At 44.1% G+C, this 26,782-nt stretch overlaps 1 protein-coding gene across 1 annotated transcript in view; it reads left to right on the top strand.

Moving 5' to 3' along the window:
• The window catches only part of LOC138247077 (IgGFc-binding protein-like), a 276,434-nt gene that overhangs the window by 69,990 nt on the left and 179,662 nt on the right, over positions 1–26,782 (top strand). Inside the window, exons 4-5 of the mRNA XM_069201822.1 lie at positions 8,581–8,780; positions 15,661–16,020. Of these exons, the coding sequence (XP_069057923.1) occupies positions 8,581–8,780; positions 15,661–16,020 (560 nt within the window). The remainder of the gene's footprint in view (positions 1–8,580; positions 8,781–15,660; positions 16,021–26,782) is intronic.

Raw genomic sequence — 26,782 nt, 5'->3', positions numbered from 1 at the left:
GAGAGTTAAATGTAGTGCCTGGAATATGTTGTCAACACATTACATAGACCACAAAAACCTAGAGTCAGATGGTGTTAAGTTACATGTTTAACCATGATCGCCCCTAACCGACACTCCTACACATCTTGAAACATTACTGCAATGTGGTGGTGTTGGAAGGTGGATTATTAGTAGATGAGTATAGGTTCCTATAGTAAGCAATAAGGCCACAGTCACACATAAGGTCCAGTCAAGGTCTCAAAATATGAATACTTGCTCAACCCTTGGTAGCTTGGCTGCTTGCAGATAGGCTAAACTTAGCAGACAGGTGTGTAAACCATTTAAAAAACACCAACACATTAAATAAGTAAGGGACAAAACACAATAAAAATCCCACATCAATTTATAAAGATAGGTTATATTTTCATGATTAAAATGACACAAAAACAACAAAAGTTCAATTTAGGGAACCAGAGTTATGAAGATCAAAAGTAAAACTAGCACTTAGAAGCAATTAGCTCTCAAGGAGTTAAAAAAAGGTCACGCTAGACCAGGACAAAGTCAAGAGTTCCAGCCATGATGTAGTACTTTGCACTTACTTCTAGAAGTGTTTATTGATGCACGAAAGTGGTCCACAGCACCAGCCAAGGGTTCAGAGGCTCTGGTTTGCCTCTTGGGGTCCGGGACTACAATTCCCACAATGCACCTGTTCAATCCCAGTGAAATCTGGGTGAAGCTTGTCAGCTGGAGTTGTCCTTGTTGTTAGCCCTTCCAGCACCCTTCTACAAGTTACTGATCAGGGAGTCCACTCCTTATCCTTTAGGACAGGCAAATTCCGTTTGTTGAGAAGCCTGGTGAATGCAGCAGGTGTAGTCCTTATGAGTGCAATGCTCTGCTGTGCGGTCCAAGGGTCCAGCAGGGCAGTCCTTCTTCAGTTGTTTCTTTTGGGTTTTTAGGGTCCACAAAACCAATCAAGGAATCCAGAATCTCTGAGTTGCTCCTTGGGAACTGAACGTTGAACGCTGTCCAGGTAGGTTCTTTTTGGTAGAGATTGTGCAGGTGGAGCTCTGTTACCTGTTGCTTTCAGGACGTCCACTCCTTCACTTTTTGAAGCAAGTCAAAGTCCTTAGGGCTGTAATTCCACAGTGTGTAACTGAAGCAGTCGTTCAGAGTGCAGTCCTTTGGGGTGCAGGTCAGGGTTCCAGCAGGGCAGTCCTTCTTCTCCTTGTATTTTCAGGCAAGGATCTCAATTGCTGGGCAGCTCTTCCATATTTTTTGGTGCTCCTTGGGTGACAAGCAGGGGGCACCCCTGGCCAATGGGGTGCAGGATGCCACCTTCAGGAATGACCACTTCCTCCAAATTGTGGCATAATCTTCTCCCAGAAAGCACTATTCTTTCAAAATCCAAAATGGAGAAAGTCTCTCCTGGAGGTTAAGATCTAGCTAAGAAATCCCACTGGTGTGGCTAAGTTTCCTTAACACTCTCAGCCCTCTGCTGACCTAATAAACTAATTAATGGGGCTCCTGTCTAGGGGTGCAGAAAGTGGGGGTGAGCCTATGTCCTGTCCTAACTATCATTCCCTCTCTGAAGACCAGTTTGGCCACCCAGACCCCTTCCTGCCTTTTGCTGAGACCACCAGATGTCCTTTTGTTTCAATGCAGGCCACTTCACACCTCATTAAGAAAGTTTGGCTCAGCCTGGCAGAGGCTAGCCAATCGGAGAAGGGCTGTTGGAAGGCTGGATTTTGGCTCATCACAAAAACAAGTTCCATAACTTATTTTCTGTGACAGGTATAGTGAATCTATCAGTGGCAAATTGTTGAATTTATTCTAACTAGCATTTTAAGTCTATGAATGAAATTTGTAGCTCTTTCCTATCAATAGTTATAGTTTAACAAAGTATTCCCATGTTAGCCTATGGAGCTAAAGTACTACAATGAGAAAAACAGAATTGACAGTTTTTCCCTCACCAGTGCATATTAAACATATTTAATAATGTTTGTTCTTATAATTACAAGGCACCCTACCCCTGGGGCCCCAAGGAAAGACCATTGGGTTGACTTATATCTATACTTGTAGTTTAAGGCTTTGGAAGTACCTTTATTTCCAAAGTCGAATCTGCATATGAATGTAATTTAAAAGCAGCCTGCAAAGCAGGCCTGGCTTTGAAAGTGACACCAGGCCACACTGCAGTGCACACTTAAGTCTATTAAATCTGCTGGGCCTTTGAACCTACATGCCCTACCATATACTAGGGACTTACAAGTAGGTTGTCAGTACCAATTGTAATTACATCTAATTACCAACCGTACACAGGCCCTGGGTCTGGTTAGCAGAGAAACTTTCTCAATTTTGGGTTTTGAAGGAGTAGTGCTTTCTGGGAGAGAAATATGTCACACTCTAGCGCATTGGTCAGGGGTGCCCCCCTTGTCGTCGCTCAAGAGAATTGGATAAATATGGCAGAGTTGTCCAGCAACTCGCATCACTTCCTGAAACTACAAGCGGAAGAAGGACTGCCCTGATGTAACCGTGGCCTGCACCCAAATGCCTGCATTCTGCATGACTGCTTCTGCTGCACATTGAGGAACTACAGCACTAAGGACTTTGCCTGGCTTCCAGATGTGAAGTAGTGGACTAACTGAAAGCAACAGGTTAAAAGAGCTTCACCTGCATCATTCCCACCAAGAAGGACCTAGCTGACCACTTTCAACTGAACTTTTGAGGATTTGTTATGTGCATTCTAGGAAACGTTGTCCCAGCATCTCAAGGACATTCTCAGAGCCTCTAGACCCTTGGATTGGTGTTTGGAGAACTTTGGATCAAACTGTCGATCACCTGTCAACAAGAGTCAAGTTGCTGCCACCGAACTGTGTTTCCCCATCAACAAGATTTCCAGGAGTTGACCAGGACCTCGCGCTGAGCAAAGCCACCAATGTTGCATGTAAAGCTGGCCTGATGAACAGCCTTGCCTAACGATGAGTGAAAAAGCTTCTGAAAAATGACTAAGTCCGAAAGTAAAATTTTGATTGAGGCCTCGCAATCATTGTATCGGAGCTGGGCTCCATTGCAGTCGTCCTCAACCTTTTACTGTGTCCCTGTCAAGCACAGCCAGATTTTCAGAGCTGTTCACCCTCTGTGGCCAGGGTATGCCCAGGCGTGGGTCCCAGGCTCACTGTGCCACTGGATTCAAGCTAGCCTAGCTGATGAGGGATGATACCCCGAAACCAATTCCAGGATGCTTGTTTCTGGTCCACGGAGGACTGGCTTGGCATTTCGGGCTGGTCTTTACTCATGGGGAGAATGGTCAAGACTGATTGGCATATGACTGGGTCCAAACTGGGGTGGCATGGTGAGCAAAACAACAATGGATTTAAACCAGATCTGTGACTGGAGGGGAGTGGTTGAAAAGGTTCAGCACTCCGTCCATCATCTTGTTGTGTTGCTGTGTTCACCCTAAATGGCTGGGGTATGCTCAGACATGGGTCCCTTCCTCACTGTGCCACTGGATTCAAGCTAGCCTGGCTGATGAGGGGTGGTACCCTGAAACCGGTCCCAGGATGCTTGTTTCTGGGCCAGGGAGAACCTGGCTTGGCAGTTCGGGCTGGACGGTTCCCATGGAGGGCAAGGTCAAGACTTATTTGCAAATTGGTGGGTCCGAACTGGGGTGTATGAATACGGTGGGTGATTGTGAAGAGTGTATGGCGCTACCTGTCAGTTCTCAATAGTAAGCTTGTTAATTCTTATTCCAAAATCCCAGATGGTGCGCTTGTAGGGAAAAATCACCCCTAATCCCTGCAACTCATTGACCACTCACTGATGACAATATTCATGAATAAAAGGCACACACCCAATAAATGTCCACTTTCAAATCCATCTTTAATCTTCGGTTCTTGTATTCCAACCATGTACTCCAGCCATTTCTTGCCAGTTGCTGCCAACACGTGTCTCATCAGGGTTGTACCCTGTGACTTTGCCAGGGCTGCAAACTCCTTGTTAAATGTCCTTTTGTGATCTACTTCTCATCCATAAGATCCATCGTTGTATCCTGCTAAACGTATCCTCTGAGACCCCTTGTTGTGAAATCTTTTCTGATTCGATCAATTCATGAATATTGTCATCAGTGAGTGATCACTGAGTAGCACCGAACTGGGGTGGCATGGTGAGCAAAAGAACAATGGATTTGACCCATGACTGGGGGTGAGTGTTTGAAAAGGTTCAGCAATCCATCTTTCATCTTGTTGAGTTGCTTTTGGATTTTATGCACTAAAAAAACATGTATTCTTTAATAATTCATATATCTGTTTCCCTAAATTGGATTTTTGTCATTTTGGTGCCATTGTACTCAAAGAAATATTTACTATTTTCTTAAACTGGTGTTAGATTTTTATTGTATGTCGTGTCCTTCTTATTTAATGTATTGGTGTTTAAATGTTCTACACACCTGTCTCCTAAATTAAGCCTGCTGGCTCGTTTCCAGATACCAGGGGTTCAGCAAGGGATTAATTTAATGAGACCTGGACTGGACCTTATGTTGTGATTGTGGCCCTATTACTAGTGGTGGGTACCTACCAACCCATACCAATAAACCCCCTTCCAACAAAAACGATCTTCAAAACAAATACTAGGAAACAACTCCTGGATTCAATAATCCCAAAAAAAGGAACACCCTTCCACTCTGACTTTTCAAGTTTGCCAAAGAATAATGATAGGCTGTGGATGCTCCTTACAGTCGCTTAACAATCCATGCACAAATCCCACTGTCCACACTCCTTAAAGCTGTGTCAGTTTTGGTAGGCCCTGAAAAGAATAAGAATGTACATTTTTAACTATTCAACCAAAATGCCACATGCAAGCAAACCAGCGATTGGTGTGTGGAAAAAAGATCAAAGGCGAAAGTTTCTGTATTTGAAACAACTCACTAATTGCAGCCTGAAAACTGATTCCTCCAGAGTGTACTGGTTTATTCCACGCATGTGAAATAATGGAAAAAGAAACTTGATCTTAAACTTATGTGAAATTTCACAAGCAACATGCTGCATGATACAGATTTTATTTTAAACATTTCTTTATTAGTTTTTTTGATTTGTTACATATCGTCCAATTGTGAAGATTACAAGAGAACAATTATGTGTAAATTAGTACAGAAGATTCAAGTTTATTCAGGGTTGTCTTCTTAGGACACTGAAAGATAGTATATTGGAATGAGACCAAACAAGAGAAAGAGAAGTTAAGAGAGTAATATTCAAATTAATATAATATATTGAGAGTATATTTTCCAGTCACATCTTTCTGATGCTCACCACCCTCCCCAAAAGGATCTGGGATCCATTCTGCCAATGGCTTCTCCTTAAGGAACATTATGCAAAGTACCCAGTATCATGAGATTAAAGCTATAGACAAAGCCACCCCACACATACCCAACATGTCCTGTCCTGAGGCAGGTGCAGAAACATCCTCAACATGTATCTGTTCAACAAAGTTTGTTGCGCTGAGGAAGGTGTCCGTGCCCCATACCCTGTTTTCCAGAACACCATTCCAGCATGAAAAAGGACAAACAGGAAAAGCACATGGAAGGTATCCCCAGAGTGCATAGAGATTTTTGGGTCAGGTCCAAGGATATTGGCAAATAATCTCCCATATAGCGTTTCAACAGTTGGGCATGGTAAACTTTATTTTTTATTTTAGATTTGTTTTATTTATTTGCTTACCATTTTTCAGACCTGGTCGACTGGATGTAGTTTCCCCTGTCTTTTTGGCTTCTGACATCCTGTTATGATCCTGTGCTAAACGCTGTTTTTGCTGGCTTTAGGACTTTGGGCACTTTACCACTGCTGACCAGTGGTAAAGTACAAGAGCTCCCTGTGAAAATTGTGATTATGATTGGTTATCCCTGACTGGCATATCTGATTTACTAGTAAGTACCTAGTAAAGTGCACTAGAGGTGCCCATGGCCTGTAAATCAAATGCTACTAGTGGGCCTGCAGCACTTACTGTGGCACCTACATGGGTTGCCAGGGAAACATGTCTCAGACCTGCCATTGTGGTGTCTGTTTGTGCAGTTGTAAACTGCCAGTTTGACCTGGCAGGTGTACCCACTTGCCAGGCCCAAAACGTCCCTCTTACTACATGTAATTCACCCTTAAGTTAGCCCCAAGGCAGCCCTATAGGCATGGTGCAGAGTACTTTAAAGGTAGGATATGTACTAGTGTGTTTTACTTGCCTTGATTATGAAATACTGTAAAATTCTGTTTTCTCTATTGCAAGGCCTAACTCTCCCATGGGTGAACATGGGGATTGCTTTGGAATGTCTTTTAAGTGCAGTTTCTCATTTGGAGAAGATCAGGATATTGAGTTTGGGGTATCTCAACTCACTATAAAAAAATACATATTTTTGCAAAGTCGGTTTTTAGATTGTAAGCTTGAAAATGCCATTTTTAGAAAGTGGGCATTTTCTTGCATAAGCGGTCTTTGCATCTGCCTGGCTGTGGAATACACATCTGAGTCAGACTGACAGTTGGGCTGTTTGTGAATTCACTCTAGACAGTGACACAAGGGGAGTTGAGTTGTGTCCTGCATATCCTGATGAGTCTCCCTGGGCTAGAGTGGGAGGGAGGAGCAGACACCTGCACTTGAAAGGGCTGTGCCTGCCCTCACACAAGTCAGTCTCCAACGCCCTAGAATGTGTCTGGGACGGGGCAAGGGAGAGACAGGGTCTTTTGCACTATAAAGACTTTCCTTTGAAGCTTGCCCACTTCAAAGGCAGAACTGAGTATATGTATTGGACTGCTGACCCCACAATTTTAGATTACTTCTGGATCAAGAGGAACCTCTGCCAGGGAGAAGAGATTGGTGCTTGAGGAGGACCTGCCTCTCTGTCTGTTGCTTTGCTGGCCTGCTGCTGCTGCTTCTGCCTTTAGAAGGGAAAGGACTAGACTTTGCTTTCTGAAATCCTGCTTGTGAAATTTATTTAAGAGCTTGGACTGAGCTTGGTTCCTGTTCTAAATTCTCAGGGCCATCAAATACTTCACCTGCCAGCACCTGGGGTCTCTTGCTGAGACCCTTTCCCTGCCAAGTGGTGCCACATCCAGTCCCTGGGCCCGTGAAAGGAGAAGCTGGTGGACCCAAGGTGAAAATCCATGCACCGGACCCGAGCAGCAGAAAAATTGATGCAGCACCCGCACCGCGGCTGAAAAACAGACACAGCATCTGTGAAACTGACACATAGCCAGTTTAGTGTGTATTCATCAATGCCATGCATCTGGATTTTCCACGCATTGTCCAAGGGCATCAAATGTTCAACATCAGCGCACAAACCTGAGGCTGCCTTCACAAAAACCGACGCAATCCTTTCCTACGAGGAAAGTATTGATGCATCGCTTACCTAGTGGAGAAAGAATTGACGCATGGCCTCCCTTGCAAGTAAGGAATCAACGCATCGCTTGCTTTCCGATGCACGCGGGCCCCTGTGGATTTATTTTTGATGCATACCAGGTACTTTGTGCTAAAATAAAGCATCCATTGATTTTTATGGATTAAGATTCTTTTTACTTTAAAATGTGATATCTTTACTTGTGTATGTTGGATTTTTGTCATTTTGGTCTTGTTTGATTTAGATAAATATTGGCTATTTGTCTAAACTGGTGTGGAGTCCTTTTGTCGTGCTTTCACTGTGTTACTATGTGTGTTTGTGCAAATACTTTACACATTGCCTCGGAGATAAGCCTGGGTGCTTGTGCTAAGCTACCAAGGGGGTGAGCAGGGGTAATCCGAGCTGTGTATCTCCCTTACCCTGACTAGAGTGAGGGTCACACTTGGACAGGGTGTAAACTGACTGCCAACTAGAGACCCGATTTCTAACACTGTTAATCTAGCACTATATAGCACGTGAATGGCGTTACCAGGAATGGTGAATTGTGAATATTTTTAAGCCATGCCACATTTTGTCTTGGACATAGGATAAGGGCTTGCTTTAGAGTTCTCTGGCAATAGAACATCCACTGACATCTCAAGTCAATTAGTAAATACAGAGAATACACCAACTGATGCTCCTTCACCATGCCACCCGTATTCAGCAGGCAGATTCTTCTCTGTATTCTGGACTTCACTGCAGGTCAAACTGGGAACCAAAATCATCTGTGGCGAAAACGTTCAAACCAGCCCCACACCTGAGGAGGAGACTGCTAAAATTGAGCCATCTGAGCATGGTGCGTCATGGCAGCCCACCCTGCTCTGAAAGCAGCCACCTAAGCCTGCATCCTACCGGGGAAGTGCCAGAGTGGCAGCAAGGCCAGTCCGATCCTGATTACCTTCATGTAGAAAGTAGATGATTTTTCATTACTGGTGAACTTTATGTCAGGTGCCAGTAATGTGGAATGAATGAGTGGTTGAGTGACTTTCATTTTCACATTTCTGAATACCAATACTGTACTTAGGTCAGACACACCTGGCTTGTGTAACACAATCTACACTATGGTAAAACTCTGGAATAAAGATAAGCTTATTTTCCTTGCTGAATGTTCATATCTTTGATTGAGGCATGCCATACATTGCATTATGGGCATGAATTATTGTATAAAACAAGATGTCTTGTTCCATTTGCAGCCATGGCTTGTCCTGCTAATAGCCACTATGAGATCTGCACACTGACCTGTGATGACACCTGTGCCTCAGTGACTGAATCCCCCAAGTGCAGTGGACTCTGCTTCGAGGGCTGTCAGTGCGATGGCAGGTTCCTATGGGATGGAGACACTTGTGTGTCCATGGACAATTGTGGCTGTGTCTACAACGGGCAGTACATTCCGGTAGGTGATCCATCACAAACATGGCTGCTGCTATGCCCATGTATATTGCTATGAACCAATGGCTGTTGCTATAAGCCTATTGCTGTTGCTATAAATTCATGGATATGTCTATGAACCCATGGATTTTTCTACTAACCGATGGATGTTGCTACAAATACCACTATTCCTTGTGCAGTGTCATATGTGGAGACAAGAAATAGAGGTGTAACTACATGGATACTAAAAAGGGGAGTGTTGGGTAGCAAAGAAAGTACAATGCCTAGGGCGACCCAGCACCTACAAAACAACCCTAGCCACATCCTACGCATGTGTAGGAGAGCATAGACCGTGCTGCACACGAAGGAAGCATGCACCTGTTTTCTATAAGCAAAGCTTTTAACAGGCAAGGATAATCCAGACACTCTCCACTTGTAGATCATGACTTCAGTGGTGGTGACCAAAGACCATAGTAGCCAACATCACTAAGGGTGATCCTTTGTAAACGTTTGCTCATTTATATCGCATTTCATCCCCAATACCATCACTATTGTTTTTTCTAAGTGCTGCAAATAGCAGGTTATTACCCATTGCAATGTAATGTGTTAGTAATGCATGCTTTAACTCACTGGGAGGTTCACGGCGCAGGATGTCCAGTATGTTCGCTGCTCATATTCTACCAGGAATTACACGATAGTCACATAGGCCCATATTTATTCTTTTTTAGTGCCACATTTGCGTCATTTTTTGACGCAAAAGTGGTGCAAACTTACAAAATACAATGGCCCATATTTATACTTTTTGACGCACAACTGCACCAACGCAGTTGTGCGTCAAAAATTTGACAGCTGGCTAACGCCATTCCAACGCGCCATGCGGGCGCCTTATTTATGGAATGACATTAGCCGGCGCTGCGGACTGGTGTGCGTAAAAAAAAATGACTCACACCAGGCAGCGCCGGCGTATGGGAAAATGGGGGTTGTGCGTCAAAAAATGGGACAAGTCAGGTCTGAGGCAAAATTCAGGCCTTAAACCGGTTTTGCGCCATTTTTTTTTACGCCCATCCTCCATTGACATGACTCCTGTCTTAGCAAAGACAGGAGTCATTGCCCAATGGCCATGCCCAGGGGACTTAGTCCCCTGGGCATGGTCATTGGGCATAGCGGCATGTAGGGGGGCCCAAATCAGGCCCCCCACTGCCACAAAAAAAAATCTGAAAAAAATACTTACCCGAACTTACCTTTACTTCCCTGGGATGGGTCCCTCCATCCTTGGGTGTTCTCCTGGGGTGGGCAAGGGTGGCAGGGGGTGTCCCTGGGGGCAGGGGAGGGCACCTCTGGGCTCCTTCCGAGCCCACAGGTCCCTTAACGCCTGCCCTGACCCAGGCGTTAAAAAACGGCGCCCATCAGGCTGTGAGACGTTTTTTAAGGCCCACCCCCTCCTGTGCGTCAAAATGACGTCAGAGTATAAATATGGGGTACAGGCCTTAAAGTCATTTTTTGGAAGGGAACGCCTACCTTGCATATAATTAACGCAAGGCTGGTTCCCCCTTCCAAACAATGACGCACATGGTGGAATTTTGACGCCCCCGGGGTCGGACGTCAAAGTATAAATATGGGGCAGGGTTTGCGCCGATTGTGCGTCAAAATTTTTGACGCACATTCGGCGCAAACAGAGTATAAATATGCCCCAATAATATTTTGTACGTTTGCGCCATTTTTGCGTCAAAAAGCGGCGCAAATGTGGCGCTAAAAAAGTATAAATTTGGGCCATAATGCTTTCTTATGTAAATCTGCTCTCTCCAAGTGGCTCATTTTTGAAGGTGGAATTTAAAATGGAGTCCAATCAATGACAGGGTGCAGTACTGTACGTAGATGTAGACTACAACATCCCACATTTCTCCAAGTTGTTGAAATATAAATATTTAAAATAAAGGTTTTATTGAGTTCGGTCATTGAATATACAAAGGTTTCCTAGCTTGCAAAAGTAATCCCGTTATCATTTTAATTTTTACACGGGCTTCACTCCAAAATTGCTTACTGATAAGGTATCCAAAAAACTAGAGTTCCTAGGGTTCTCATTATAAGAGGCGCGTTAAAGTCCCTGGAATCCATCACCACCCACCCACCCACCCCCTCTGCCCCCACACCCACACACACCCGAATTACCATTGCCTAGAGTCCCTTTAATTCCAGGACTGGATATATTACAGGAATTATACTGTTTTGTGCCGATTCCTGCATGGTTTTTCCCAGTGTTTCACATGGAGATTTCCTCTTGCTTCAGTAATCAAAATCTCCATATGAAACACAAACACTTTATAATTTTGGTGGGCCCAATAACTTCCGTCGGAATTATTAGGCCAATCACAATGAAGGCCACAGTGTGTATGGAATACTACACCTCAAAACATTGATCATTCCCCTTTAAGTTAAACTGTATGCATCTTTACTTGTGACCAATAGGATCTGCACTGAATCGTCAGTTGTGTAAATTTAAGATTAATGTCCAGCTAAGTGTGTTCACATCTGAGCAGTACTGCAACCACACCCTTGAGTTCAATTTCTCAATCATCTTTCTCCCTGATCAAGTCTATATTTGCCACTCAAGTATTCATCCTAAATAAAATATGGCACCATACTATGAAAAGAAGGAAACCAAAACAGACAAACTGACATCTGGCACAAGATCACCGCAGAATTGGTATATATAACAAAAGGAAGGTTTAATCTCTTGGGACCTTGGTAGAAGATTGCCGCTTAATTTTGTTTGGTATGTGTTGATTTCAATTCATCGAAAACGTTGTCTTTCAGATCTATGTTCACCCGACGGGCTTTCGCATTCCAGTCCTCGCTTTCATCCACCCGGTCTTTCTTTTACATGTAAATGAGGTCCAACCGGACATCAGTGCTTAATTTGAGCCGGTGGAGGGAACCTGCGCTTATTTTTGAGGGTCTGCACCTATTTTTCTGAATCAAGCAATTACCGCGAGCAAAAGACATAGATGGGAAAGACGGAGCAAAAACAGACGGGAAGCTATCCCAAGGGAGAAAGCAGAAAGCTGCAAGAATGAGCAGAAGGGGCAGGGAGTGTTTGTAAATGGATGAAAGAGCCCGGAGTTGGCTTTAGAATTTAGCTGCCTTAGTATTTTGTGCTTGCACATTTCAATGCAGCGATCGCGTGTTTCAGAGGAGAGTTTTGGGCACCTGCACGTTTTTATACACAAATTAACCACTGCTGGAAATGTTTCCTATTATTGTCACAAAGATTGTCTCTGCTCTGTCCATTGCTCAGTCGCCTTGCTGTACCATTCCCTTTGATAGAACCTAGAGCATAACAGTTCAAACGGATGCACCCGATCAGTTTCAACTGCCCATAGCATCTGACCAGAATGCCACCACCATCAGCACCCTACAGTTCAGACCAATATCGCTTACACCTGTACCCACAAACACTTAAGAGCGCTTCGTGAATAAACAAGTGTTTTTTCTATCCGCAACAAAACTAAAGGCCAGATGTACGAAATTGCAATTTTGCATTACTTAATATCGACTTCATAGAAATCGCTATTCAAGAGATGCAAAATGCAATGTATGAAGATACCGATTTCCTAATAGCGATTCCTACTATTAGGAAATCGGTATTAAGAAGTCCCAATGCATTTTAGACAAGGGCCCGGTTTTGCATATCCTAAATAGCAATTTCCTATTAAGAAATCATTATCTAGTAAATGCAAAACCAGGGATGGCAATGGGAAAAAGGACCTCCTTGGTCCAACTCAAAAATAAGGGTGCACCTGTAGAGCAGAGTAGTGCTCTATTGCAATTTATAAAGAGCACTTGGTAATTTTTTTTTTAATTGCACATGGTTGCCATCTACTTCAAGTCGCTGGTTATTGCATCTCGTAAATGTTCAAGTTGCATTTAAGAAATGCATAGTACATCAGAATGGGAATCGCAAATAGGAAATCCCTATTTGCAATTTCCTATTCTGGGAATCTCAAATTGCGATTTCTACAGGGTAAAAATCACAATTTGTGACTCCTTAAAGGGCTTTGTACATAAAAAAAAGCCCATTTTGCATTTCTCAATGGCCCAAAATACCGATTCGGACTCTTAAGAAATGCAAACTGGCTTTGTACATCTAGCCCTAAGTACCATACTCTGCACATGCAGGGTTCAGACCTTCACACAGAACAGAATCAGCATTGTTAGCTGTTTCTGATAACTTCAGATTATACTAGATAGGGAAAGCCATCAGATCTAATTTTATTAGACTTCTCAGCAGCTTTTGACACCGGATGCCCCTTTATTTTGCTGCAAGGACTATTCGAGATAGGAATCTTTTGTTAAGCACTCAAATGGCGAAGGCCCTTGTTGAAAGGAAGATCTTTGTATTCCTACCTAACCTCACCAAACTATCTGGTGTCTCCGCTTGAGCCTGGTTGCCGGTGGGGGCAACCAGTGCTTATTTTTAGGGACCAACACTTATTTTTCCACCTTAGATATTTCCAGAGTGCAAGAGAGGGAAAACCCACAAATCAGAAAGACAGAGTAAGAGAAAGAAGGGCAAAACCAGCACAGAAGGAGAAAGTAGGAACCTGCAAGAAAAAAGGGTTGGGAGGGCCCAGTTGTGGATTAAAGACGATCAGTGTTGGTATTCGGTGCGCCAACATTTATTTGTACTGGCCTCTAGTTGCCGACCAGAGCTTCAGCACCGGCACTTGTCATTGCACAAATTAGGCACTGAGTACTACAAGTACATTCATTGATTCCTACACTACTTAATATATATATCGGTCCTCTGGCTAGGCAAGTCTGTTCTTCTATATTTTCCATATGATCATGGCACACAACTAATTACTGGAAACATAAACTAAAGCCAAGAAAAATGTAGAGCCTGAATGTCAGCAGTGGCCAAAAGGTGCCTCATTCTGACAAAATGGTGAAAACACTAAAGTGATGTTTTTCGGTAAATACACCATACCCTGGTCACAACTTTTGGTGGACTCCGGAACTTGGTGCAACTTCAACCCCTGCAACAAAAGCCAGGGATCCTGACATTAAAGTTGACAATCAACTCTCATCCAATGCCTAGGTCGCGTCAGTAGCAGCCACCTGTGTAAATATCTTGAAATCTCTCCAAGGTGCAGTTCCCCTACTGCCTGCTCACAGTCGGAAATCATGGTCCATGCATTCATAATATCCTCACTATGGTAAACTTTGTTACACACATGTCTTTGGATCTACTATTTATGATTGTTGTTTATCTCTATCTTAATTGTGATTGTTTATGCATTTTGATGATGAAATTGTTATTTCGAACTATCAATAAACGAACTATAGTAATCCTTTATAAACTGGCCTGCAGAAATATCGACTTTAAAGACTGCAAAGCGTAGAAACTGTGCAGCTTATGTTAAACACTGAAAGACATGACTCTGTGTCTCCCCTATTTAAGAGAATTGCATTGTCTCCCCAGTGAAAAACTGCTAACTTTTTAAGCACTTTGTTTGACATTCGAAGCCCTACACGAGAAAGGCCCTATACTTGCAACACGGCATCACTTTTTACAGACACTGCAGGATTCTAGGATCATCAGCCTCCAATCTTGCGAAAATCCACACATTTTCTACAGTCAGATTTGGGGGAAGGTCCTTTGCATATAGGGCCTCTTTTACAAGGATTTTGGGTGCCTTAGTGTCATTTTTTTTTTACGCAGAACAGTTCCCCACCCCACGCCATATTTAAAAACTGGTGCAATGTCACCATTGCGTCAGTTTGTAAAGGCATGCGCCACATTATACTTGCGCCAGGTACAATGTATGCAAGGTAGGCATTCCCTCGTTAAAAGCCCTGCAGAAATGGCTCAGTAAAATCTACAGAATTTCACTGCACCATGCTGCGCCAGTGTAGCCTAGTTTTTTTTAACACCCGCTCAAGGCAGGCGTTGCAGGTGCTGCTCTGCTGTTGTCTATGGGGCCTCTTGAAATTGCTGGACTTGCGTCAAAATTATGATGCGGCTCCAGCAATGTTAAAGTTTAGCTCCATAACAGTGTTAGAGTTTCTGACGCTGTTGCGAACACTGCGCCAGAGAGCACTGTATAGTAAATACAGCGCTCCCACTGCATTGTTAGGCGGGTGCAGGGTGGTGCAAGATAACTGGTGAATCGATAATGATGCGCCAGTTTCTTGTAAATGAGCCCCATCGAGTGGCCAAACTCTGAAAGGAACTGCCCACGGTTAAAGCAGCCACATTAGTAGAAGCCACCTTCAGAAAAAAAACGAAAACCTGGCTGTTATAATACCATTGTTCTCAGTCACTTACTGCTGTTCATCGATCCCTAGTGCCAGGACGCTCGATTGTAAGCATCAGTGAGCTTTAGAAAATAATACCGCACTCGTTCATCACCAACACAGCAAGGCCACCAGGCTGAGGAGTACCAGTCAGTCAAGCCCAACAATGTGGAAGCATGAGAGAACCTCTCTTTTATGTTTTAGGCTAATACAGAAGTCATCCTGAGATGCTATTCACGCACTGAGCAACCCAGAATTGCAATTTCTCCAAGGCATTCACGAATTAAGCAACACAAAACTGTAATTTTTCCAAGCCATTCACGCACTGAGAAACACAAAAGTTCAAATTCTCCAAGCTGGTCAAAGTGGAGTGAACAGATAAAAGTTTACAAAATAGAAATATTTTGGGGGAAATTTGACAAAAGCCGTATAAATGGTAGCAAGCCACATATTAGGTAATCATGACAAAGCTTTGCATTTAAGCATGCACCAGTTCCTACCAAATTATCCTTCTACAGGGTCTGAAAAAAAGCATAATTAGGATATTGTTGACATGACCTCTTCCTCAGCTGTAGTGATGGATGGAAATGTTGTTTCTTGGCTTTCAGAATGGAGGATCCATCACGTCAGCAGACTGTTCTCAGAAGTGCACCTGCCTTGGAGGTGTCAGTGGGGTCCAGTGCTCCGCGTTCAGCTGCGCCAGCGGATTAGCCTGCGCGGTGAAGGATGGAGTGCGCGGATGCTACAGCTTGTACAACCAGTGCACCTTCCCACTTGCAACCATTCTCAGGACACTTCAGAAGGTGACCAGCATAGGCATGGATCTGAGCTACACCTGCAGCTTCACCGATCCGGACTTCTACCTGGTGATGTTCAACTACATCCCATCCATACAGCCCGGTGGGGTCTCCCTTTCACTTGTAACAAAGGGCCCTCTGATTGAACTGAGGAGCAGCCAAGAAGTCAGGGTAAGTGAGGCCAACTCGAGGAGATGACCTGCAGAAGTTTAGTGTAAGTGGTGAGTTTCTGAAAGATGAATGCAAAGCAGTGACTGAGTCTGTTGCTACCAAGAAAATCTTAAGATTTATATTGTATAATTGAGACAATAAATCAGGCAAATGAAGTGTCCTAAGGGTTATTGAACACGGTAGAACCGCAGTCAAATCCCTGTATTGTCTACGCTTCCTATGATTTGCGGCAAATAATTTAAAAAAAACGTGTAATGTAGTCCGGCTCCGTTGTGAAGTGCTCTAATTCCCTCGAGCCACTTTTGCAAAAAAAAATAAAAATAAAATACAGTTCAGATCTAAGGAGTGAGTGTAATTTTGCGGCAGTAATGCAAAAGCGCTGTTTACATTCCTGCTGATTGTGAACCCATAGATTCCGCAGTGCCACTCTGTGATTCTTTGCTGGTACACCGAACATTTAAAACTTACCACCAGTTTAGGATGCAGCATTAAAAAGAAGTAACCAAACAGGGATGGTTATTCTAAATCATTGCTGCCAAACCACTAAACACTTCATTAATGCTTCACAATAAAGGTAACACCTCTGCAGGCAGTGAGTGGCCTGCCTTTGTAAGATAGAGGCATTTTTAAGAGGCCAGGTTGGATTACCTGTATATGAAGGTAAGGTAAATTAGGATTCATCCTAAGAGCTTCATTCTGGCGATGGTTGTAACTATTTGTTACTGTTTCCACTTGATCCTGAAACTCCTAGATGTATAAAATGACTCAATATCTGAGTTTTGTCTAGTGAACAGTGTTTAAAGAAACGCCTAGTAAAGTTTGCATGGGGTAAAGAGGTTTGAAAGAGTTAAAATGTGTAGAAATGAAGGACCAGGTGTTCAAATAGCTGGTCACACAATACTGGTCAGAAATTGCAACCAGTATTTCTGAGACCTGTAAAGAACTTTACAAACGTAGCAGTATGCTAACAGGTTTATTCATAAAAAATGTAACTGCAGTGGGTTGCAACATGACCTACCTCATGATTATTAATGGGGTAAATTGCAAAATGCCACTTACTACAATTGGAGGCCATTACAGGGTTGGTGGCCTGGTGGGGTCAGCAAACTACCTTCTTTGCCATTGGTTTGAAATAAGGGAACAGGCCTGCACTCAAAAAAAGAAAGTTTGTTTGATTTAGAGTCACCAACAAACAACGATTTAACCCGTTGGACGTACATGTGAAGAAAACACAATAATCAAGTAATAAAACAAACTCACTTCGAAGTGGGACACACTACTAGAAAATCTAGATATATAACAAATCTGCCCAAAACATTATCTGAAGCAATGGTTCCCAACCTTTTGATTTCTGTGGACCCCCACTTTAACATTAATGGAACCCAGGGACCCCCACTAAATCATCATTGGAATCTGGGTACCCCCGCCTAAGTCATAACTGGAAGCTGGGGACCTAATTTGTCAATATTTGCTAATATTTTTTAATGTTCTAAGCAGTTGCGGACCCCCTGAGAAGGCTTTGCGGACCCCCAGGGGTCCCCGGACCACAGGTTGGGAACCACTGATCTGAAGCATTATGGGGGTTATTACAACTTTGGAGGAGGTGTTAATCCATCCCAAAAGTGACGGTAAAGTGACGGATATACCACCAGCCGTATTACGAGTTCATTATATCCTATGGAACTCATAATACGGCTGGTGGTATATCCGTCACATTTGGGACGGATTAACACCTCCTCCAAAGTTGTAATAACCCCCTATATGTTCAACCTAAGTCTAGAAAATTAGCAGAAAACTGTTATAAGTGCACAACATGGCTTCTTCTTTTGTGACATTGCCATCCAGTGTTCATTGGTAGTAGTACATCTTCTTTGGAAATAGCACGTGCAGTCTATACACCACACAACTATTTAACAGTGGGAAATAACAAAGCATTATGGCTAGGTAAAAACATAGTAAGCGCAAGGACACACGTTCAATCACTTTTGAATTCGATACTTTATTTATATAGTATACACATGAATGCATTATGTGAGCCGGGCTTCTCGCCACTAGGCACTCTCAAGCATCTGCTGTGCATCACTGCGACACGAGGAGAGGCAGAGTGGTAGACACGAGCTGTCTGCTGTACCTTCTTTTTGAAGATTGATTTCTTGATAGGTTGATATCTTGATATCATCGATTTAACACATTCGACGTACAATAAACTCACTTCAAAAAGCATTTCTCTACCTTCCACCCTTTGAGATTTGAAATTTGGGGCAAATACATGAAATGATCGAGCAAAGCAGACTATTTTATTAGTCAATTGAATGAGCAGCAGAAGTATGTTTAGAGTTGAAATCAAGTGATTTCGAATCAGTTACATAAAAATGTTATTGTAACATTGTCATGAAACAATAGGTGTTTTTTTACATAATTAGAGTGTGCCTTACAGGGTGACATGGTGATTTTTCGGCATTCTCTGCAGCAAATGTCAGAGCTGGGTTGTTTCAGGCCTTGTGAAGGTTACTTGCTGTGTCATCTGACTCTGCTGCCGCAGTTGTATATTTGCATGTGCACTGGTGGCAGTGTGAATATGTATGAGATTGACTCCCCTTTTTATTTATTTTTTAAGATATCAAAATTTAACCGGGAACGTGACATGTTACTGCTGTACTGTAAAGGGAGTGGCAACATTTTCATTTTTTGACTGCAGATAGAGGAAGAAGGGAAATTGAAGTGCTTTAGTTAGATGTAAGGCCACTGGAATTATGTGGCAGGAAAAGACCAAATTATGAGGCAGGGTGTACCAATTTATGTGGCAAGAAAAGTACAGTTATGAATTTACAGCACCTATACCTCTAACTGAAGCAAATACGAGACTTATTGCATTGTAAATGCTTGTTTTATTTGCAATAGAGCACATACATGCCCCTTAGGCATACGTGTGCTCTACAGATGCACCCTTATTTTTGCGGTGCACCAATGGGGGCCTTTTGCCCTAGCCTTGGTTTTGCATTTCCTAAATATCAGTTTCCTAATAAGAAGTCGCGATTTGGGAAATGCATAACCGGCCCATTGATTCAAATATAATGGAATTTCTTAAGAGGAATCGCTATCTATCTATCGCAATCCTATCTTGTAGGAATCACTATTAGGAATTCGGTATCTTTGTACATTGCATTGTGCATTTCTTCAAAAACTATTTCCATGAAGTCGCTATTTAAGAAATATTAAATTGTATTTTTGTACATCTGGCCCTAGGTTACCAAGTACTTTGAGGCCTCCGTAGTTTTTCAATGTTTTGCAGATTTCAGTTTCAAAACATTGATACAAAGCATACCGATGTAGCATATCATACACAGCATAGCATACAGATTTGTTCTTTGGAAGGGATGCCTACAACACATCCCTTCTAAACTGTATTCATCCACAATCCTATTTTAGGAGTACAAAAAGTGTAGCACTTCTCAATTGGATTAGTACATAAGAAAAATAATTTTTAAGGTTGCAAACACCTAATCAGAGTGTTTGTGATTATAAAAATTCTTAGTACAGATGGTCTCAAGTGCTGTACCTTGAATTCCACACCTAATCTCTCAATTTGAGCAGTAACATTTAACACCAAGGCTTAACTGGCATAGCATGGTATTGGATTATTCAGTAATTCCAGATCTTGGAATGAGACCCCAATTTAGGTTTAGGGCCAATAAATGAAATGAAATGGGCCTCATTTATAAACCCATGCTATGGGTTGCCCATGGAAATTGTGAGGACCAACTCATTTACTCCCTCATCTCCTTTGTTATCTCATTCCTAAGTATTGGTAAGTTGACCACATGCAATGCAGTTATCCACCACCTCCAAGCTTTTTACTATTTCTGTTTGATTGTCTCAGGCCAATCCCTTCTCCCCCACCTCGTCCTGTTTTTTTTTTTTTTATGCAAGAAACCCTTTTGGTTTTTGGGAGTTGCTGGGGCAGTCCGTTTATTTCTCTCTCTTATTTTTTGGGAATTGCTTTTGCCTCTTAAATTGGCGATGCTATAGCTAGGATCAGTTCTTTGGTTTGAAATACAGCTCTAATAAGGTAGACAATGGTGAAAGAGGCACCCTCTGCCTTTTTGTTTTTAATTGTGGGTGCCCGCTGCTCTAAATAACTATGAATCCAGCTCGGTTTAGTAGGCCTGCTCTGGACTTGTTTTTTCATGTTGCCTACTGAGCACGTCTTCCCAGATAGAGCTGTAGACGTGCCACAGGTGCTTTTTTCCCTCTTGATTCCAGCGTGGCACAAGACGCCTGTGCTGGATTCTGCTCATTTGTGGGGTTTTGCCCTCCCCCCCCTCATGGGAGATATTTTTTTAGATGCTGCTGAGCAGTTTTGAGCAAGGATAGAGGAAAGTCAAAGGATTCTTATCCGAAGAGAGGCATTCCTGTGACTATCCAGGTAGGACTTTTCTGTGAAAAAAATCGTCCTTAGCTCAAAATATTCTTTCATGGGGTCTGATTAATTACTGATTTCTGCATTTGATGTCTTTTCACAATTTTATAACACCTTTTGTCTTGTTTGTAGTACTGGTATTACTTAAAAAAGAAATAAACCACAGTTAAAAAGAAGAGGACATTTGTGCAGGCAGTGTCAGGGATCCTTTCTTTAAGGATCCATAAACCCTATCTATACTTCTTGTTAGACCTGACAGCCTTAGGGTGGTCACCCCTAACTTTTTGTCTGCCTCCCTCCACTTTTTAGATACTGTTTTTGCTGGTTTTAAGGCTCTGCACACTTTACCACTGCTAACCAGTGCTAAAGTGCATATGCTCTCTCCCTTTAAACTTGGTAACATTGGATCATACCCAATTGGACTATTTAATTTACTTATAAGTCCCTAGTAGAGTGCACTATATGTGCCCAGGGCCTGTAGATTAAATGCTACTAGTGGGCCTGCAGCACTGATTGTGCCACCCACTTAAGTACCCACTTAACCCTGTCTTAGGCCTGCCATTGCAAGGCCTGTGTGTGCAGTTTCACTGGCAATTCGATTTGGCATTTAAAAGTACTTGCCAAGCCTAAAACTCCCCCTTTTCTACATATAAGACACCCCTAAGGTATGCCCTAGGTAACCCATAGGGCAGGGTGCTGTGTAAGCAAAAGGCAGGACATGTACCTGTGTAGTTGACATGTCCTGGTAGTGTAAAACTCCTCATAGGATAACATTGGGGCTGCCCTCATACATTGTTTGAGTGGTAGCTGCTGATCTGAAAGGAGTAGGAAGGTCATATTTAGTATGGCCAGAATGGTGATACAAAATCCTGCTGACTGGTGAAGTTGGATTTAATAATACTATTTTAGAAATGACACTTTTTGAAAGTGAGCATTTCTCTGCACTTAAATCTTTCTGTGCCTTACAATTCACATCTGGCTGGGTTTAGTTGACAGCTCTCTTGTGCATTCACTCAGACACACCCCAAACACAGGATATTCAGCCTCACTTGCATACATCTGTATTTTGAATGGGTCTTCCTGGGCTGGGAGGGTGGAGGGTCTGACACTTGCATGTCAAAGGACAGTAGCCTGCCCTCACACAAAGGACTGCCACACCCCCTACTGGGATCCTGGCAGACAGGATTAAACTGATAGGGGACCTTGTGCACTTCTAAGCCACTCTTTGAAGTCTCCCCCACTTCAAAGGCACATTTGGGTATTTAAACAGGGCCTCTGCCCCTACCAACTCAGACACTTCCTGGAGAAGAAACGAACCAGAACCTGCATCCTGCCAAGAAGAACTACTTGGCTGCCCAAAGGACTCACCTGCCTGTTTTCTGTGAAGGGCTGCTGCCTTGATGTTGCCCTGCTGCCTTGCTGCTCTCTGGCTGTGGTGAAGAAGTGCTCTCCGAGGGCTTGGATAGAGCTTGCCTCCTGTTCCCTGAAGTCTCAGGACCAAAAAGACTTCATCTGTACAAGAAGTACTCCTTGTGCGGTGAAATTCAATGCGAAGCCTGCCAGAAAGGACGCACAGCCTGCAACGCGATGAAAATTTCACTGCACACCAAACTGGAACAACGCAGCTCGACTTCGCATCAAGAAGATCGACGCAGTGCCAGCGTAGCGACTGGAACTTCGACGCACAGCCCACCAGATCGATGCACAGCCACGCCAGAATGACACAGTCCGACTTCCAGAGAGGAATCAACGCAGTGCCTGCCGTGCGGTAGAAAACAAGACGCAATGCCCACCGAATCAACGCAGCTCCTGTGACTTCGTCCTATCAGTGCAGGAAATCCACGCATCATCCCTGGGCCGTCCGAAAACCCCACAACCCGTAGAGGATCCACGACCGAGCGCCGGAAATCGACGCACAGCCATTCCTGCGTGAAAACTAAACAACGAATCACCATGTGCGGCCTGAGAAATTGATACACACCCCTTTGTTTCCATGCATCTCCTCCTCTGCGGTTCTTTGCAGAGATTTTGCACGCAAACCAGGTACTTAGGGGCATATTTATACTCTGTTTGCACCGAATTAGTGTCATTTTTTTTTACTCTAATTCTGTGCAAAACGAACTCCATATTTATACTTTGGTGCTAGACCCCTCTAGCGCCAAATTTATGGAGTTAAAGTCATTTTTTGAAAGTGGAGACCTACCTTGCCTTAATGAGATGCAAGTTAGGCGTTACCGTGCAAAAAATGACTCTATGGCCTTAACGCCATATTTAGGGGCATATTTATACTCTGCGGCATGTTTATACTCTGTTTGCACCAAATTAGCGTCATTATTTTTACTCTAATTTGGTGCAAATCTAACTCCATATTTATACTTTGGTGCTAGACCTGTCTATCACCAAGGCCCTGATTTATACTTTTTTTGTGCCGCATTAACGTCATTTTTTGGCGCAAAAGTGGTGCAAACTTACAAAATATTGGCCCTTATTTATACTTTTTGCTGCAAAACTGCACTAACTCAATTTTGCACTGTGAGAAAACAGGGCTGATTGCAGAGGCCCCCTAACTTTTTGCCCCCATTTTTCACTTTTTGCTGGTGTTTTCCTGACTCTGATGGTGCCCTGGGTACTGCTAACCAGTCCCAGGGCCTGTGCTCTGTGTAAAATCAATATGCAAATTAGGCTAATTATAATTGGCTAAGTTAACCTACCTATAAGTCCCTAGAATATGGTAGGGCATGTAGGTTTAGGGACCACAGCATAGGTAGTGCACCCATAGGTGCACTGCTGAGGTGCCCAGTGTCATTTTAAAGGCAGGCCTGCCTTGCTGGCTGCTTTTAAATTAAAGTTATATGCAAATTCGACGTTGGAATTAAAAGTAGTTCCAAAGTCTTAAGCTACCTTATTTTTACATATATGTCACCCCTAAGGTGTGCCCTATGTGCCCCTAGGGCTGGGTGCCATGTAACTACTGTATAAGCAGGGACCTTATAAAAATAGTTTTATAAGCCCTTGTGAGGTAAAAACAGCAAAATTCGTTTTTCCATCATTGGAGTAAATGGCCTTCATAGGCTAGAATGGGGAGCCTTTATTTTAATTTTTAAAGTCCCCTTAAATGATGGATACCAAGAGTTTGGTATCAAATTAGTTGTTATAATAAATCCCACAACTTCCAGTTGTTGGATTTAATATAACTTGTTCAGGTAAAGAGTTTTAAACTTTACCTGAAAAGTTGCCAATTTCAGCCCTGCATTGTTTGTTCTGCTGTGCTCTGATTGGCCAGCCTCTAGCAGCCTGGCCCGGCTGCCTTGATGAGGTGTGAAGTGGCCTGGCTTCACACAAAGGAATGTGCCTGTGGGAGGGAATCTCCCCTCAGCAGATGGTGAGGCAGGAAGGGGGAGGGCTGCCAAACTGGTCTTCAAAGGCAGAGAAGGACATTTGGAGCAACCAGCAACAGCCCCACATCCTGCAACCCCAGACAACTAGGTGCCCCCTTGATTAAATTAGGAGAGGGCAGAAGAGTGGTGTGTTTAGGATTGTTAGCCACACCAGTGGGTGGGCTCAGCCAGATGTAACCTCCAAAAATCAGATACAGCCATGATGGATTTTTGGAGAATGTTGCCTCCTGGGATTGATTTTTGCCACACTTCCCAGGAAGTGGTCATCACAGGGGGAAGGACCCTGCACCTGTTTGGAGAACCAGGACCCCCCTGATTTTCACCCAAGAGCAAGGATAAAACTGGCAGACCTGCACCCACACCTCAGTTCCCTACCACATCCAACAAGGAAGAACTACAGAAGAAGAAGGACTGCCCTGCTGGACCCCTGGCCTGCATCTGGAACCTGCACTCAGAAGGACTGCACCAGCTGCACACCAGGTCTTCACCACAAGAAGGACTTTGCCTGGCTTCAACTGGTTCAAGGAGGGACTCCCTGTTTGCTAGGTGAAGAATTGCTAACCAGAGTCCCCTGCACCAACTCCTGAAAAAGCAACCAGCTGACCACTGTCCAGTGGCCAAAAAGGCGTTTGCGCCAGGTGCATTCTGGGAGTTGTAGTCCGCACCCCCAAGGACCATCTCAGAACTTCTGGACCCTTGGGGTGAGCTGTGGACCTCAAAAGAATCTTAAAAGGACATCTGGGAGAAGCCCCAGAAGTTTGGAGAACTTTTGAAAAAATGCTCAATAAAGGGACAGACTCAACCGTGACCCGGCCTGATTTGCTGGTTCGTCCCGGTAAAGAAAATCTCCGAAAAAGAGACTAAGTCCGAAGATAAAAAGTTGACCGGGACCTCCCAGCCAGCGTATCCGAGGAGGGCTCCAGGGACGTTTCATCAAGATCCAGGTTTACCCCGGTCGAAGGATTTTCACCTTTAAAAAACTACTAAGTCTGATGGTAAAAATCTCCACCGAGGATTCCCGCATCGCTTATCCGGAGAACGGCTCCAGAAGGTCAGATTGGACTGGCAGGTTCGTCCCGCTGCAGAAAATCTTCAAAAAAGAGAGTAAGTGTGAAGGTAAACTTTTAACCGAGGCCTCCCGCGGCCTGTAGTCGAGCAGGGCTCCATCGCAGTTGGCCTTAAACTTTGACTTTGCCCCGGTCGAGGTGCAACCAGATGACCCGATTGGTGCTTTTTGTTTCTAGGCGCTAAAAAAACAATAATTCTTTAAAAATTCATATCTCTGGTTCCCCTTATCCGATTTTATTCGTTTTTGTGTCATTTTAAAGATAAAAATATAATCTATTTTTATAAATTGGTTTTGGATTTTTACACTGTTTCCTTTGTTTTATTCAATTACTGTTTTGTGATATTTGAATGCTTAACACTCTGGCCCTCATTCTGACCTTGGCGGGCGGCAAGTCCCGCCGTCAGGTTACCGTTCCGCGGTCGTAAGACCGCGGCGGTAATTCTGACTTTCCCGCTGGGCTGGCGGGCGGTCGCCTTCAGACCGCCTGCCAGCCCAGCGGGAAAGAGGCTTCCACGATGAAGCCGGCTCGGAATCGAGCCGGCGGAGTGGAAGCTGTGCGACGGGTGCAGTTGCACCCGTCGCGTATTTCACTGTCTGCGCAGCAGACAGTGAAATACATGTAGGGGCCCTCTTACAGGGGCCCCGCGACCTCCCCTACCGCCATCCGGATCCCGGCGGTGGATGGCGGTAGGGGGGGTCGGAATCCCCGCGGCGGTGCAGCAAGCTGCGCCGCCGTGGAGGATTCAATGGGGCGGCGGTACACTGGCGGGAGCCCGCCAGTGGTGCCGGTCCGACCGCGGCTTTACCGCCGCGGTCGGAATCCCCATTGGAGCACCGCCGGCCTGTCGGCGGTGCTCCCGCGGTCCTCCGCCCTGGCGGTCTTTGACCGCCAGGGTCAGAATGAGGGCCTCTGTCTCCTAAGTTAAGCCTTGGCGCTCGTTGCCAAGCTACCAAGGGTTGAGCTGGGTTTAATTTACTGAGACCTAACTGGACCTAAGTGGAGGTTAGTGGCCTATTGCTAAGTGTAGGTACGTACCTGCCCTTACCAATAACCCATTTTCCAACATGCACCAAAAAGTTTAGCACCAGCTTGCACCATTTCTGTGCACCAGCCTGGCACCATATTTATGGAATGATGCAAGCCGATGCAAAGGGTAGGCTAGAGTAAAAAAAACAAATAGTTTAGTCGGGTGGGGCTGGCAGTATAGAAGAAGAGGGTTTAGCACCAAAAAATTACTTTAGGCAGGTTAGACTAAAAAAAAATTACTCTAACCAGATTAGCGTCATTTTATGGTGCTAAACCTACCATGCCACATGACTCCTGCCTTAGAAAAGGCAGGAGTCATGCCCACCACCCCAATGGCCAGCACAGAGGACGGGGTCCCCTTGGAATGGCCATTGCACCCTGTGCCATGTATGGAGGCCCATTTCAGGCCCCCCTATGGCACTTTCAAAAATAAAATGCAATCTTACCTGTACTTACCTGGGATGGGGTCCCCCATCCTCCGCAGTCCCTCTGGTGTGGGTGGGGTTGCCCCTCGGGCCTGGGCAGGGCACCTGTGGGCTTATTCCAATGTGTTCCACCATAGAAATAGGCCCACAGGTCCCCTAACGCCTTCCCTGACCCAGGCTTTAAAAAACAGGGCAAAGCAAAATTTGCCCCATTTTTTGACCCCTCCTCCCTCGCACCATTTTTGCATGGGAGTATAAATATGGCGTTAAGGCCATAGAGTCATTTTTTGCATGGGAATGCCTACCTTGCATCTCATTAAGGCAAGGTACGTTTCCACTTCCAAAAAATTACTTTAACTCCATAAATTTGGCACTAGATGGGTCTAGCACCAAAGTTGAAATATGGAGTTCGTTTTGCAATGA

Source organism: Pleurodeles waltl, chromosome 7 (assembly GCF_031143425.1).
Source record: "Pleurodeles waltl isolate 20211129_DDA chromosome 7, aPleWal1.hap1.20221129, whole genome shotgun sequence".
NCBI lineage: Eukaryota > Metazoa > Chordata > Amphibia > Caudata > Salamandridae > Pleurodeles > Pleurodeles waltl.
Note: the sequence above shows the minus strand (reverse complement) of the source record. Positions and strands in the feature narration are given on the sequence as shown.